Source organism: Pongo abelii, chromosome 8 (assembly GCF_028885655.2).
Source record: "Pongo abelii isolate AG06213 chromosome 8, NHGRI_mPonAbe1-v2.0_pri, whole genome shotgun sequence".
Taxonomy (NCBI): domain Eukaryota; kingdom Metazoa; phylum Chordata; class Mammalia; order Primates; family Hominidae; genus Pongo; species Pongo abelii.
This window is the reverse complement of record NC_071993.2, coordinates 30,925,891-30,942,697: the sequence shown is the minus strand read 5'-3', so window position 1 is coordinate 30,942,697 and position 16,807 is coordinate 30,925,891. Positions and strand designations below refer to the sequence as shown.

Sequence of the window (16,807 nt, the reverse complement as noted above, 5' to 3'; positions counted from 1 at the left end):
CTCCCAAAAAGTGTATACCACATGAATAGTACTGCAGTGAGTAAACATCTTTGTAAATTGGCTCATTTATGCAAATATTCCTTTGACATAGTTTCTAACCATTTTAATAGTTAGCCAACGTATACAAGTTTCAGTAGATATGGACAAGTTCTACAAGAAGTATGTCCCTTGTTTACACTCCTGTCAACAGTGTATACATGTTTTCCCATACTCTTTAGTTCTGGTCACCAACCTGTTTGTCTTTACCAGGCTGAAAAATAAAAAATCTCATTGCTGTTTTAATTTCTGTTTAGTTTCTAGAAAACATGCACAACTTTTACCATGGTTTTTAGCCATTTTTATTTTTTCTGTTAATTTTTTTGTCTTTTTTGCCCATTTTTAGAATTTGATGGGTTTCTCTCTTTCATTTGCCTAAAACTGTAATAAATTACCCGTTTGTATGATGTGTGTTATTTGCTTTGTTCTTTAGTAGTGAATGGATGCTTTGCCCTAAGGTGGTTTTAATTTTTTATGCAATCATATTCTTTTGTGTTTTCTCTAATTTTATGTCATGCTTACAGAATCCTTCGCTATTCTAAGATCGTAAAAGCATTCACTCATTGTCTTGTAGTACTTTACTGATGCACCTTTTACATTTTAGTCTTTGATCCATCTTGAATTTACTTCAGTTTTTTTTTTTTTTTTTTTTTGAGATGGAGTCTTGCTTTGTCACCCAGGCTGGAGTGCAATGGTGTGATCTCGACTCACTGCAACCTCCACCTTCCGGGTTCAGGTGATTCTCCTGCCTCAGCCTCCCAAGTAGCTTGGTTTACAGGTGCATGCCACCATGCCTGGCTAATTTTTGTATTTTTAGTAGAGACGGGGTTTCCCCGTGTTGGCCAGGCTGGTCTAGAACTCCTGACCTCAAGTTATCTGCCTGTTTCCGCTTCCCAAAGTGCTGGGATTGCAGGCATGAGCCACCATGCCCAGAGAATTTACTTGACTTTAGTAATTTGGTAATAAATTAGTAAAATAAATTTAGTGATTGATTTAGTAATTTAGTATTTATTTAGTAATTTATTTAGTAATTTAGTAATTTATTTATTTATTTATTTTGAAATGGAGTCTCGCTCAGTTGCCCAGGCTGGAGTGCAGTAGTGTGATCTTGGCTCACTGCAACCTCCACCTCCTGGGTTCAAGTAATTCTCCTGCCTCAGCCTCCCAGGTAGCTGGGATTACAGGCATCTGCCACCACACTCGGCTAATTTTTTTTTTGTTATTTTTAATAGAGATGAGGTTTCACCATGTTGGCCAGGCTGGTTTTGAACTCCTGACCTCAAGTGATCCACCCGCCTTGGCCTTCCAAAATGCTAGGATTACAGGCATGAGCCACTGCACCTGGCGAGTTTTAGTATTAAACAAAGGATCTGGTTTATTTTTTTTTGATGGCCACTTAACTCATTTGTTGAATAGAAATTTTCCCCTAGTAATATGCGGCCTTAAATATTAAATTCCTATGTACAAGCCTGTTTACACCATCTAGTTTACTTTCTTCTACTGATAAGCTCTTCTTGTGCCTGTACTTCCCTACTACTGTTGGTTTATGTAGATTAAAATATAATGGTCAACTAGGAAGGGGCAAGTATATGTTCACTGAATTTATAGAGTGAATGGTTCTATGCATAGTATTACTTTATGATTCATATTATACTGTAGTTCATAAGTTAATTACAAAAATCAGTGATCGTTCAAGTTAGTGCTTTGTATTTCTCTATATTCTGGAGAAACAAAAGGCAGCTGGGGATCTTTTAAGTTTGCTTTTGGCTGTGATTTCTTGAAGAGTTTTTATTTTGTGGGTTGTTTTTTTCTTATTTTGTTTTGCTTTGCCAGCAGTGATTTAGAGCATCCTTTTACAAAAGCTTATTAAAAAATTGTTTTTTTACCAAAAGCTCCAATTTAGAAATGTGTTTATTTTTCAGACCTCAGGAAATTTTCTGATGGAATTTCAAGTGAAAACTGTTCCTTCAGAAAGAATTGCAACTCAGAAGATCCTGTCTGTGTTAGGAGAGTGCCTTGACCACTTAGGCCCTGGTTGTGTGGGTGTGCAAAAAATATTAAATGCCCGGTGTCCACTCGTGAGGTTCTCACACCAGGCCTCTGGATTTCAGTGTGATTTGACTACGAACAATAGGTATGATCTCTTACATTTATTATTTTAAATATGAATATTCTGATGTATTAGCTTAGTTTTTCTCACACAGAAACAGTGGCTTTGTAATCTTAAACATGCTTGAATAATAATTTTTAAAAAATTTATCACTTGGATTGTAAAGTAAGTAATCTTTTCTCTTACATTATACCTGTTGATAATTTGGTGTTCCTAAACAGTGTTAGGATATTGTGTTAAAATGTTCACATATCTAACCTCTGAGAAGAAATGTATTTCATTATTCTTACTTGTGCAGCCTGGTAGTGTGTAGTGTGAAAGATGCCTATTTTTTAGGAGAAATTTCTGATGGCAAAAATAGAAAAAAGTAAAATAAGAAAGAAAGATGCCTATTTATAGTACAAGTCTTCTAAGAATACTTAGAAAATAAAATACCAACTTGAAGTTGACCTTTGAATTGCCTCCAGATATATAGTCAACTTTGTGTACTAGACAAATGTCCTCTTTACTTAGGTCCAAAAGTGGTTGGAAGAGCTTAAGACTGGATGGCTTTTGTTCAGCCTACGTGCATTGTATTATCCTAGTGATTTGTTTGCTTAAAAAGTGGGGTGGGAAAAGTTCTTTTGTAATGATGACTTTTCCTGGTTTCACAACAGGGAAAATTTCTTTATTTCATTTTTTTATTATTATTACTTTTGAGACGGAATCTTGCTCTGTTGCCTAGGCTGGAGTGCAGTGTGGCTCACGATCTCGGCTCACTGCAACCTCCACCTACTGGGTTCAAGCGATTCTTGTGCCTCAGCCTCCCAAGTAGCTGGGATTATAGATGCATGCCATCACACTGGCTAATTTTTGTTTTTTTAGTGGAGACGGGGTTTCACCCTGTTGGCCAGACTGGTCTTGAACTCCTGACCTGAAGTGATCTGCCTGCTTTGGCCTCCTAGAGTGCTGGGATTACAGGCGTGAGCCACTGACCCTGGCCCACAGTAGGGAAAATTTCTTAATTGAGAAGTTTATTTCTTAACTTCTCATTGCATGAGTTCAGTTTCACTATGTTATTTGTTAGCTAAATAATCATTACTGAAAATAGATTCAGAAAATCAAGGCTAGAGCAGTTTTGATTAAACTCGAATCTTCACCCACAAGCCAATCCTAAGTACTTGCGGCTTTCTCTCAAGTAAAACTCATGGAGTAAAGTCTGTGATTTCTTGCCAAATTTTAATATAAAAATATAATACTGTACTTTCTATCATTATTATATTTTCTTTATAGTATGTAAAATAGGACAAAATTACATTTATCTTTGTAATTATGTTATTTTCTTTATATCAGATACCTTATACTTTTTGATATTTATTTTTAGCTTAATTTAGCTTCATTTTCATACATAAAACACTTAATCACCATGAATTTCTAAGTTGCTGTTTCTTCTTTTTCTTTTTCTTTTTTTTTTTTTTTTTTTGAGACGTAGTCTTGCTCTGTCGCATAGGCTAGAGTACAGTGCCGCGATGTTGGCTCACTGCAATGCAACCTCCACCTCCTGGCTTCAATCAATTCTCCTGCCTCAGACTTCTGAGCTGGGACAGACACATGTGATCATGCTGGCTAATTTTTGTAGAGACAGGGTTTCATCATGTTGGCCAGGCTGGTCTTGAACTCCAGACCTCAGGTGATCTGACCACCTCGGCCTCCCAAGTGCTAGATTACAGGTGTAAGCCACCACGCCTGGCCTTGTTTCTTCTATTCTTTTTAAAGACAGTTTTAGAGACAGTTTTAACTTGATGCTGTTAAATATTTTTTTTGTGCCATCTGTTGGTTCTTGTAGAAATTACAAGACACGTTTTGATCAGTAGGAACTTAATATTTTTAATTTAATTTAATTCTATTTTTACTTTTTTAGAGACAGTGTCTCTCTCTGTTGCCCAGGCTGAAGTGCAGTGGTGTGATCATAGCTCACTGTAGCCTCGAACTCTTGGGCTCAAACAATCCTCCTTTTTCAACCTCCTGAGTAGCTAGGATTACAGGTGCGTGCCACCACGCCTGACTATTTTTTTAAATTAAATTTTTAAAATTTTGTTTTTTTTCTATATATACATTTTTTATTTTTATAGAGACAGGGTCTTACTATGTTACCTAGGGTGGTCTCAAACTCTTGGGCTCAAGTCATCCTCCTGCTTTGAAATGCTGGGACTACAGGCGTGAGCCACAGTGCCCAGCCAATAAAAGCCTTTTTGTCTTTATCGATTTTATATATATATATGTGTGTGTATGTGTTTGAGATGATGCCTTACTCTGTTGCCGAGACTGAAGCCCAGTGGCTTAATTTTGGCACACTGCAGCCTCGACCTCCCTGGGCTTAGGTGATCCTCCCACGTCAGCCTCCCAAGTAGCTAGGCCTACAGGTGTGCGACACCACACCCAGCTAACTTTTGTATTTTTTGTAGAGACAGGGTCTTGTCATGTTTCCCAGGCCGGTCTTGAACTCCTCGGCTCAAGCTATCTGCCCATCTCAGCTTCCCAAAGTTCTGAGATCACAGGTGTGAGCTACTGTGCCCAGCCATTTATTAATAATTATAAAGAGCCTTTGTATGTTTTACATATTATTTAAATCATGTTTAGAAACTTTGATTTAAAAATTCTAAGTTCTAGGCTGGGCGCAGTGGCTCACACCTGTAATCCCAGAATTTTGGGAGGCCGAGGCGAGTGGATCACGAGGTCAGGAGATTGAGACCATCCTGGCTAACACGGTGAAATCCCGTCTCTACTAAAAATACAAAAAAATTAGCCGGGCGTGGTAGTGGGCGCCTGTAGTCGCAGCTACTTGGGAGGCTGAGGCAGGAGAATGGCGTGAACCCGGGAGGCGGAGCTTGCAGTGAGCCAAGATCGCGCCATTGAGCTCTAGCCTGGGCGACAGAGCGAGACTCCGTCTCAAATAAATAAATAAATAAATAAATAAATAATCTAAGTTCTAGATCTACATTGTCTTTCTTTCTTTCTGTCTTTCTTTCTTTCCTTTCTTTCCTTTCTTTCTTTCTTTCTTTCTTTCTTTGTTTCTTTCTTTCTTTCTTTTCTTTCTTTTCTTCTTTCTTCTTTTTTTTTGTTTTTTTTGAGGCAGGGTCTTGCTCTGACACCCAGGCTGGAGTGCAATAAAGCTTTCTCGGCTGACTGCAGCCTCCACCTCCCGGGTTCAAGTGACTCTCCTGCCTCAGCCCCCCAAGTAGCTAGAATTACAGGCATGCGCCACCACGCCCAGCTAATTTTTGTATTTTTGTTTAAGACAGGGTTTCACCATGTTGGCCAGGCTGGTCTCGAATCCTGACCTCAGGTGATCCGCCCGCCTCGGCCTTCCAAAGTGCTGGGATTACAGGCATGAGCCACTACGCCTGGCCCTAGAGCTATGTTTTCTTTTTGTTTTTTGTTTTTTGTTTTTTTTTTTTTGAAACAGAGTCTTGCTCTGTCTCCCAGACTGGATTACAGTGGCGTGATCTCGGCTCACTGCAACCTCTGCCTCCCGGGTTCAAGCAATTCTCATGCCTCAGCCTCCTGAGTAGCTGGGATTACAGGGGCACGCCACTACGCCCAGCTGAATTATTGTATTTTTAGTAGAGAAGGGGTTTCACCTAGTTGTCCTTGAACTCCTGGTCTCAAGTGATCCGCCCACCTCGGCCTCCCAGAGTGCTAGGATTACAGGCATGAGCCACCGAGCCCGGCTTACATTTTAATTATCAATTTTAAGAGTATGTTTTAATGGGAATGAATGTATTTGATATTCAGCCATTCATATTAAATTTTATATTGCAAATTCATAATGCTTTTGATTACCTAATCATGATGTTCTGAATACATTCAGATATAGTAGGATATTTAGATATGTTTCTTGGTATAAGTTTAATTTTATCCTTGGTTTATAATTTGGGGATTTGAAAATTTTTCTTATTTTTATTTTTTGAAGGATTGCCTTGACAAGTTCCGAACTCCTTTATATATATGGTGCCCTAGACTCAAGAGTGAGAGCCTTGGTGTTCAGTATACGGTGCTGGGCTCGAGCACATTCACTAACAAGTAGTATTCCTGGTGCATGGATTACAAATTTCTCCCTTACAATGATGGTCATCTTTTTTCTCCAGAGAAGATCACCCCCTATTCTTCCAACACTAGATTCCTTAAAAACCCTAGCAGGTAAGACTAGAAAGAAACTTCTCCATTTTCTTTTTCCGATGTTATGAGTAAATATAATTACCATGTGTTACCAAAGTCCTGTCTATTTGTTTATTAGTCATAAAATTTGTCTTGACTTTTTCTTAAAGCCTACTGGAGTCACGAGAGCAGATGATTTGGGAAGCTAGGGCCTTTAGCATTTTTTGAGAGTTCTGTTTTCTTTGTATCAGTTGGCAAGGTTGTTTACAGCAGTTGTGAGATAGCTGGAGCTTCTCCCCTAGTTGACCAAGTCTAGAATGACCTTTTTCAGATACAACTTGTTCAGATACAACTTTTGATTGGATCACAGTCTCAGAGATGACTTTCAAATCTGAACTTATGTTTAGACTTGTATTAGAGATACTAAAACTGTTTCGTGATGTTTCAAAGATTCTAAATGTGTTTTTAATGAAAAGCATATAAGCAGTCTTAGGTGCATTATTTTAAATTTGACATACTATATTGTTTGTATTATAAATGATTTTATAAATGCCTCCCAGGTTCAAGTGATTCTTGTGCCCCAGCCTTGCTGAGGTCTGCTGGAGAAGTTATGTTATAAAATCTTGAAATTGTAAATGCTAAAGGGAAGATAATTAAGGGGTACATACACACAAATGCACACTCTGTCTTCTACCCATCTTACATAATTGCTGCCTGATAATTCAATTAAGTGCTTTCTTGAATCTTCCTGTTTAAAATGACCTTAAAAGCTACATAAAAAATGACTATTTATGTAGCTTGGTGTTTAAAATCTTTAGCTCTCTAGACATGGCCCGGTTTTCCATCCTCTTCCCTGCTCCTCTTTATGTGTCCCACATTCCAGCCAGTGCTGTGATTACCCTTGGAACATTTCATCTTAGCTCTTTGTTCACACTGTTTTTCTGCCTGGAATCTGCTTTCTCTTCTCTCAGTCTAAATTATTTCTTCCATGCTACCTTCCCTTATCCATATTAGAAGTGATCTCTTCCTGTTAACACTGTAAGTGTTGATAGTTTGAAATTGACTTTAAAAAAAGCTTGATTTGTGTTTACAACTAATTGATCACAACCAGTTACAAATTTCTCTGTTCCTTCTCCACTCTCACTGCTTCACTTGACTAGCCTAGAGAAATAAAGTAAAATGAAATAAAATAAAATAAAGCTAGATTTGATAGGTTGAGGGAAAATGGGAAGTTTTCAGTGCAGTAGAGTGGTGGTCACTTATCTCACTTTTGAGATTAAAATAAAGGGCAGCGTCAATATCTGTGCTCATTTCATCCCTTAGTGTCATTCATTCAGTATTTACTGATTACTTCCTACGCGTCAGGTGTTACTGGAGTAGTGGGGGTATGAACAGTGTCCCAGATAACTCACAATCTAATGGAGAGGTAAGCCATACATAAGATATGGGCAGATCTTCACCACTAAACTACCTGTAAGTAGCACTTCCTTTTCCACTCCTGCTGTGTGCAGTGATGCTTAATGCTACTCTCATAGAAACCATTGTGGGGAAAAATCACGGAACTTTGGGAGTTCAGAAACTAAGAAACAGTAGAAGCTGTAAAAGGAGGAGCAGAAAAAAGTTGAACTTTCTTCTGCTAAGAAAGTAGACTACTTTCTAAGCATCTTAGACTACTCCTAAGCATCTTGATTGCTCCCTTCAGTCTTACAAGTACTGGTACCCCTGCCCATGTTAAGGCCCTGTTGTCCTCTGCCTGGGAAGGCTTATATTGTCTTTCCTCCTTATCTCCAGTTTGGTTCCCACCAATCTATTCTTAGTTAAGAGAGTGATTTTCACAAATACATATGATAGTATTACCCTCTTTTGTAGTCCTTCAGTAACTTTCTATTATCTTTTTTAAAAATGGCCACTATTTTTTTTTTTAATTTTATTTATTATTTATTTATTTATTTTAAGACAGAGTCTTGCTCTGTTGCCCAGGCTGGATTACAGTGGCACAATCTCGGCTCACTATAGCCTCGACCTCCCGGGCCCACGTAATCTCACTTCAGCCTCCTGAGTAGCTGGGACTATAGGCATGCACCACCATACCTGGCTAATTTTTTAATTTTTTGTTGAAACGGGGTCTCACCATGTTTCCCAGACTGTACTTGAACTGGGCTCAGGGGATCCTCCCACCTTGGTCTCCCAAAGTGTTGGGATTACAGGCGTGAGCCACTGTGCTCTACCTTGTAGGCAGGCTGGAGTGCAGTGGTGCAATCTTGGCTCACTGCAACCTCTGCCTCCCAGGCTTAAGTGATCCTCCCACCTCAGCCTCCTCAATAGCTGGGATATACAGGCTTGTGCCACCACTCACTCAGCTAATTTTTTAAAAAACTTTTTGTAGACATGGTGTCTTACTGTATTGCCCAGGCTGGTCTCAAACTCCTAGGCTCAAGCGATCCTTCTCAGCCTCCCAAAGTGCTGGGATTATAGATGAAAGCCACTGTGCCTAGCCTCCACTAATTATTTTAGGAAAAGAATACAGTATGTGGACAAATTTTAAATGACCTGTTGAGTTTTTAATTCCAAATCTACATTAAAATACATTTAAATATGTTCACATCGTATAGCATCAAAACAGGCAAAACTAGCTTGGAATTCCTTAATATTTCACTTGAAACATCAAATTTGGTTGTTTTAAAATTTTTGCAGTAGTTTTTAAATATGGTAAAAGAATTTTTCAGGCTAGTTTTTGCAATTGCTTCTCGGCATATAGCACACCGTAGATGCGAATTGCCAATAAATGCCAAGCAAAATTTGATACACTTTTTGCCTTCCATCACCTATATGGTTTTTGAAGTTGCTATAAAAGAACTTGTCTTAGATTAATGTATATTAAGAATTTGGTGAAGATCATTTTGAGGAGAATTTATCAGTATTTTCCTTTTCCTTTTTTTTTCCCCCCCAAAATCCATGGTTTTTATGCTTTCTAATTTTGACGAGTAGTTCAACTTTGGTGGACATTAAACCTAAGGAAGAAAACAATTTTAAACTGTGAAAGAAACAAAACCATCTTGAGTACTCGGTGTTTAATCATCTAAGTGACTTGAATCTTGTGTACAATCATTTCATTTCTTCTAAATTTCTTCTAAGCTGTACCTCTCATTTGATACACAAATAAAGTATCAATTTGTTCTTTTTTAAAAGAAAATATTTTGTTTGCTTCCTTGCTTGTTTATTAATAGAAGGCAACGTGAATTCCTAGAATACCTTCCAGAACTTCTAGGATTTTGTAAACTACTATTTAGAACCTAAGCTAAGGTAAAGACCAAACTTTTTCACATTGTATGCAGAGCCCTTTATCAGCTTCCTTTTTATCCTCTTCTCTTACGTTGATTCCTGTATACCAGTCGTTGATTCCTGTATACCAGTTGGGAGCTTTAGCCACTCTTGAACTCCTTGATGATCCCTGATGTTTTGTGTTTTTTTCATTGCTCCATGCTTTTGCCTGAAATGGCCTTCTCCTGGCCTCCCCCTCCCCCACCACCCTGCTTTTTTTAATGGAGAATCTCAAGATTAAGCCAGAGAAGACAGACAAACCTAGTACAGGATCTCATTTGTTAGGTCTTTTCTTGCCATCCTCTCTGCCTCCCAGTGGGTAGTGCTTTGTTGGTTTCCAAGCTCTTGGTACACACTTGTATTGTAACAACTGTTAGATTGTTGTAGTTCTTTTATGTGCCTGCCTCAGCACTGTCAAGCTTTTCTAGGGCTGGCTGTTTTTGTTTCATCTCTGCATCTTCTGTTCCTGGCATAGTATTGGGTTCATAGTAGGAGTTCACTATGTAGATTTCAAAATGATTAGATAACATTTTAAAGTTGAGGGCTGTTTGTACTGGGCAAGATGGACCATATATTAACTTTCATATTTGGTTCCTCTTGAATTGCCCTGTTTCTTTGTGTTTTCTTATAATCGCCACTGTGTTCTCTCATATGTCTCATTTTCTTGTGTTTTCCATGCTTTCTGGCTTTGTTACTTTTGTTACATTTACTTCTGTGCTTAGTGCTTTAATTGAAGAGTCATTCCTGAAAAAAGACACAGCAGCTAAAAGAGCATCAATATATGTGACTGACACTGCAACACAAAAAAACATAAACTGTTAATTACTTGAAATAGTAAAACATGTGCCCAGGTTCCTTAAAAATAGATCTAAGTAGAAATATATATACATACATACATTTTATATAGCTCCTTCAACATATTATAAATTGTATAGTAGAGCACGTAAAATGTGCTATTAAAATGTTAAAACCTAGAATAATTTTTGAGAAATGATGCAAGTAACTAGGTCTTGACAAAAAAATAACAAAAAAAACCACAAAAAATGGGAGATAAATTTATAGGAGGCTTATTTATCTCTCTGGTGATTATAGGCATTTAAAATCAAATATCAGGGCCGGGCACGGTGGCTCACGCCTGTAATCCTAGCATTTTGGGAGGCCGAGGTGGGTGGATCACTTAAGGTCAGGAGTTTGAGACCAGCCTGGCCAACATAGTGAAACCCTGTCTCTAACTAAAAATATAAAAATTAGCCGGGTGTGGTGGTGTTCGCCTGTAGTTCCGGCTACTCAGGAGGCTGGGGCAGGAGAATCACTTGAAGCCGGGAGGCGGAAGTTGCAGTGAGCCAAGATCACGCCACTGCACTTCCGCCTGGGTGACAGAGCCAGATTCCATCTCAAAAAAAAAAAAAAAAATTAAAATAAAAAATTAAAATATCAGCAATCATCCAGATTATTGATTATATACCTGCTATATGCTAGATGCTCATTGGGGACAGGTTGGTGGTGGGGAGTTGGGCAATAATGAATAGGACAGTGGCCTTTGTAATTCCTGACCAGGGCAGAGGAGTGGACAGCATACAAACAGTCACAATGCAGTCAGATAAGTCAAATGGTGAATGGAACAAAAAGGATGGAGAACCAGTTTGGAATTATGAAATGCTTTCAGATAGGAAGTAGCCATTGATGAGATTTCTGAAGAGTGGGAATTTGCTCTTGAAAACAGCGTATTATCTGTTGCAGATAGTGTGGGCCAGGGATTTCACGGTGGTTGTATATTTATAAAAATGATTACCTCTTAAGTTATAAATACTTGTAGAAAAGGTGAATATCCGAGTCTAACGTGCTGTTATTGAGTTTGTTTTGCTGAATTACTGAATTCCAGTTAGTCTAGAGTGCTACATTTTAGAAATTACCTGAAGCTTTTTTAGTTAGCATTCAGTTTGTGTCATGTATGAAGATGGTAAGAATGGAATTGGAGATGTAATAGAGGTAGTGCTGAAATTTCGTTTGGTGAAAGATGGGGGAACTCCCTACATTTCCATCTACTATTAGAAAACTGATTACCTCAAAAATTGATTAGGAATCATTGGGTTGTTGAAAGACAATGATTCTAGTATGCTAAATTAAATGTAATGTTAATTTCACTGTGGCATAACTAGTCTCAAATCTTTTTTTAAAATTTAACTCCATTAAAAGAAGATAAAAAGAATTGAGATTAGTTATACCATAGTGAAATTAACATCATTAAATCATAGACAAGAAATTATGGATTAAATCGTTATTAAATCGTTCAATCATAATTATTCAATCATTTATAAAATCTATGATTTAAATAAAGAATAGAGTAGAAATTTACTTAAATTTATTTGTTTTGTTTTGTTTTGTTTTTTGAGATGGAGTCTTGCTCTGTTGCCCAGGTTGGAGTGTGGTGATGTGATCTCAGCTCATTGCAACCTCCGCCTCCTGGGTTCAAGCAATTCTTGTGCCTTAGCCTCTTCAGTAGCTATGATTACAGGAGCAAGCCACCATGCCTGGCTAATTTTTGTATTTTTAGTAGAGACGGGGTTTCACCAAGTTGGCCAAGCTGGTCTCGAACTCCTGACCTCAGGTGATCTGCCCACCTCAGCCTTCCAAAGTGCTGGAATTACAGGTGTGAGCCACCATGCCTGGCCTTAAATTTATTTAAATCGTAGATTTGTATTCTGAGGTAGGGAATATCTTTGAAATATGTGAAGTAGGCCGGGCGCGGTGGCTCACGCCTGTAATCCCCGCACTTTGGGAGGATGAGGTGGGTGGGTCACCTGAGGTCAGGAGTTCGAGACCAGCCTGGCCAACATGGTAAAACCCCATCCCTATTAAAAATACAAAAATGAGCTGAGCGTGGGGGCATGTGCCTATGATCCCAGCTACCCGGGAGGCTGAGGCAGGAGAATTGCTGGAACCTGGGAGGTGGAGGCTGCATTGAGCTGAGATCATGCTGCTACACTCTAGCCTGGATGACAGAGCGCGACTCCATCTCAGGCAAAAAAAAAAAAAAATGTGAAATATTTTTTGTTTGTGTTTAAGATGCAGAAGATAAATGTATAATAGAAGGCAACAACTGCACATTTGTTCGTGACTTGAATAGAATTAAACCTTCACGGAACACAGAAACATTAGGTAAGTGTCTTTCTGTTTGCTTGATCCTTTCGGGATTGAAACAGGCTTCCCTCTGATTGTCCTTGTTTTATTTTGTTACAGAATTACTACTGAAGGAATTTTTTGAGTATTTCGGCAATTTTGCTTTTGATAAAAATTCCATAAATATTCGACAGGTAAATAATGTTTTACTATTTAGTTATTAGTATCTGGTCTTCCACTGTACTAATATTTAATTAACTGTTTTCAAAACACTCTAATAAATGTTATTTATTTCTTTTCTATAGTAATTTGTAGTAACAAGGAGGTTGATGTCCAGAGAAGTTACATGACTTGACTAAGATCAGTCATCCCTTTACGCCAAATAGCAAAAGCTAGCTCTTTAGCATCTGCCTTGTTATTATGTCATGGGACTTCTGTCCTCACTTAGTGTAATACTGTATCCCTCACGATATGGAATATATTCCAGAAAGTTTCTTGAAAAATATTATTTACATACAGCTGTTTTTAAACTGGGTTTGTGTCTATGGAATAAACTGAAGTCCCAAAGATAGATTTCAGTGATTCCCTCAATTTGAGCCCTTAGGATTTAGTTTTTTTTTTTTTTTTTTTTTTTTGAGCAAATGAACTTATGATTTGGATTCCCCTGAGCAGCTGGGATGAAAGACATTTTTTCTTTTCAAGAAGAAACTCAGGCAGAAGTCTAGACAAAATTTGTTTACAAGTGGGAGATAACTTGGGATAGCCCTCTGTTTGGGTTTATTCTGTTTAGCATTTGGCTACTTGATTACAAACCTTACAAGATTGGCTTCATAAAACACAAACCCAGATATACTTTCTCCTTATTTCTTCACCTCTCCTTTTTTCATCCTTCCGTCTTACCCTGCTCATGGACTCTTTGTTAAAATAAAAGATTGGGGAGAGGAGAGAGAAAGGATTCATTCAGAAAGCTTTGCAAATGCAATCTAGAAGGAAAAAGTCATAAGCATACAAAGTTCGTCACCTTTTTTGTACTCCAAAGCTCAGAGATGCCAAGCATGAAATAAGTTAGGGAATATAACAGCTGCTGCTCACATCGGGGAATTTTGACCGTTGGCTTTGTAATAGTTAATTAAGTAAATTTATGGTATCATTTGAAAGAAGAAAAGATATATAGACTAATGGCTTATGTTGGTCATATGATTCATAGCTTTAGCTTTTCTTTTTTTCTTTTCTTTTTTTTTTTGTTTTTTGAGACAGAGTCTCACTGTATTGCCCAGATTGGAGTGCAGTGGCATGATCTTGGCTCACTGCAGCCTCTGCCTCCTGGGTTCAAGTGATTCTCCTGCCTCAGCCTCCTGAGTAGCTGGGATTACAGGCATGCGCCACCATACCTGGCTAATTTTGTATTTTTAGTAGAGATGGGATTTCACCATGTTGGTCAGGCCTGTCTTGAACTCCTGACCTCAGGTGTTCCACCTGCCTCGGCCTCCCAAAATGCTTGGATTACAGGTATCTTTTTTATTTCTGTGAGATACTGTCTTATGTGGCAGAGCCCTTTTGTTGGATCTATAGGAAGATAATGGAAACTTTTTAGTGTTTTAAATAATGAATAATCCTTTGTTCCTTCTCTTTTTTCCTCATCTCATACTTGGGAAACATTAATTAATATATTTAATTTAAGGGTTCTAATTTTGTGTGTTCCTGTTTCTACCATAATAGGTATGCTTTTAGCAAGTCTCAGAAATAAACATATCTGCATCTTACTTTCTGCGTTTTTAATCATTTTCTCCCCTTTCATGCTCTACCTTGTTAGGTAAAAGTTATATTTTAAAAATACTTTTGTCGGTTGACTTAGTCCAGATACCTCTTCTCTGAGCAATGACATCATCATCCATAGATGATAAGCCCTAAGTTATTTCTCCAAAGAACACTCATAAAACTTACAACAGGGGAAAAAAAAACAAAAAATGAGAAGTACACACACCCACTGTGCATACATACTCAATCCCCTGAGAAAGAAATTCTTTGCTGTTGAAAGTTAATGCTGGTGTTTTATGTGTTTTGACATTTTATTGAGTTAACTGTTTTTATATTTAAGCCCTTCATGTACTTACTCATTTTTTCTTCTGTGTAATAATCTATAGGGAAGTGAGCAAAACAAACCTGATTCTTCTCCTCTGTACATTCAGAATCCATTTGAAACTTCTCTCAACATAAGCAAAAATGTAAGTCAAAGCCAGCTGCAAAAATTTGTAGATTTGGCCCGACAAAGTGCCTGGATTTTACAACAGGAAGATAGAGATCGACCTTCCATATCAAGTAATCGGCCCTGGGGGCTGGCATCCCTATTGCTACCATCTGTAAACAGAAAGTCCTTTACCAAGAAGAAAAGCAATAAGTTTGCAATTGAAACAGTCAAAAACTTGTTAGAATCTTTAAAAGGTAACGGAACAGAAAATTTCACAAAAACCAGTGGGAAGAGAACAATTAGTACTCAGGCATGATGGCTGCTACATTGTGTAAAGAACTGGGCTTACCCTATCAAATGGTCTGTGGACTTACTTGGAAAAACTGGTTTGAAACTTTCACAGATCTCAGCTTTCATCTGATGTCACTTTTCATGATTTTCTCATTGGCCCCCTTAACCTGGTCTGAAGTTCTGGGATGTTTTCAGTCTGATCAGTCTGATAGTCAGTGGGACTTTATTAAAACATCAGCTGTGGAGTGTGGCAGTGCACACCTGTAGTCCCAACTGCTCAGGAGGCTGAGGCAGGAGGATCTCTTGAGCCCAGGATTTTGAATCCATCGTGGACAACATAGCAGGATTCCCTCTCTGAAAAAAATGAAAATAAACATAAGCCACAAGGAATGGGTGAAAGATTATTGTAATGTGCTTTAACTAAATAGGTAAATATACTATACAAATGCTAAAACTCAGTTTTAGGATGAAACCATTTTTGATATCCACATCAGTCCCTGTTTAGAAAACATTTAAAATGACTTTTAGTTATGTACAATACGTTGGCAATGAATACATTAAGCTTCAGAATTTGGTAGTGCTCTTGAATATGTATATTTGTATTTTTCAAGCGAAGTTCTCTTATTCACACATAAATTAAAGTGGGTTGGTACTGATATCAAAAAATGTTTATGTTTTTAGAACAGATATTTCAGTCACTGCATTCTTAGGTATTCCAAACCAAATATGATGACATCAATAGATTGCATTTTAAAAATATTGTTTGATTTTTCTATTTTCAAAAATAAAATTCTGTTTCTAACTAAAATGTGATATTCCCAGTATTCGTTCGCATCTCTTTTGAGAACTCTCCTCTTCCTGCAGGAAAGAGACATACTTGTCTCTCAGTATATGCAGAAAATTGGTTCCAGGACCATCCACGTACACCCAAATCTTCACACACTGAACTCCTTCAGTCCTGTGGAGCCCGTGCATGGGAGAATTCCACCTTGCACATAAGCAGATTTTGCTTCCTGTGAAAATACTGTATTTTCTTTTTTCTTTTTCTTTTTCTTTTTTTTTTTTTTTGAGACAGAGTCTCACTCTGTTGCCCAGGCTGGAGTGCAGTGTTGCGATCTTGGCTCACTGCAAGCTCTGCCTCCCAGGTTCACGCCATTCTCCTGCCTCAGCCTCTCTGAGTAGCTGGGACTACAGGCGCCCGCCACCACGCCTGGACAATTTTTTTGTATTTTTAGTAGAGACAGGGTTTCACCATGGTCTCGATCTCCCAACCTCATGATCAGCCCGCCTCAACCTCCCAAAGTGCTGCGGTTACAAGCGTGAGCCACTGCGCCTGGCCGAGAATACTGTATTTTCAATCCAAGTTTGGTTGGAAAAAATCTGTGTGTAAATGGACTTCGCAGTTGAAACCCATGTTGTTCAATGGGCAACTGTATATTGAAACTTAATTTCCATTACATTCTCTGTGGAGCAACCTTATTGCTTTGTTTCGTTTTGTTTTTGAGATGGAGTTTCACTCATGTTGCCCAGGCTGGGGTGCAATGGCACAATCTCAGCTCACTGCAACCTCCGCCTCCTGGATTCAAGCGATTCTCCTGCCTCAG

General features: G+C 38.2%; 1 protein-coding gene across 2 annotated transcripts in view; it reads left to right on the top strand.

Annotated features, from left to right (window-relative positions):
• Positions 1 to 16,011, top strand: part of MTPAP (mitochondrial poly(A) polymerase) — a 37,102-nt gene extending 21,091 nt beyond the window's left edge. For both annotated transcript variants that reach the window (XM_024254138.3, XM_054522132.2), the window contains exons 5-9: positions 1,959 to 2,170; positions 6,099 to 6,325; positions 12,671 to 12,763; positions 12,845 to 12,918; positions 14,869 to 16,011. In XM_024254138.3, coding sequence (XP_024109906.3) covers positions 1,959 to 2,170; positions 6,099 to 6,325; positions 12,671 to 12,763; positions 12,845 to 12,918; positions 14,869 to 15,228 — 966 coding nt within the window. In that variant the 3' untranslated portion in view covers positions 15,229 to 16,011. The remainder of the gene's footprint in view (positions 1 to 1,958; positions 2,171 to 6,098; positions 6,326 to 12,670; positions 12,764 to 12,844; positions 12,919 to 14,868) is intronic.
• Positions 16,012 to 16,807: the final 796 nt, after the last annotated feature.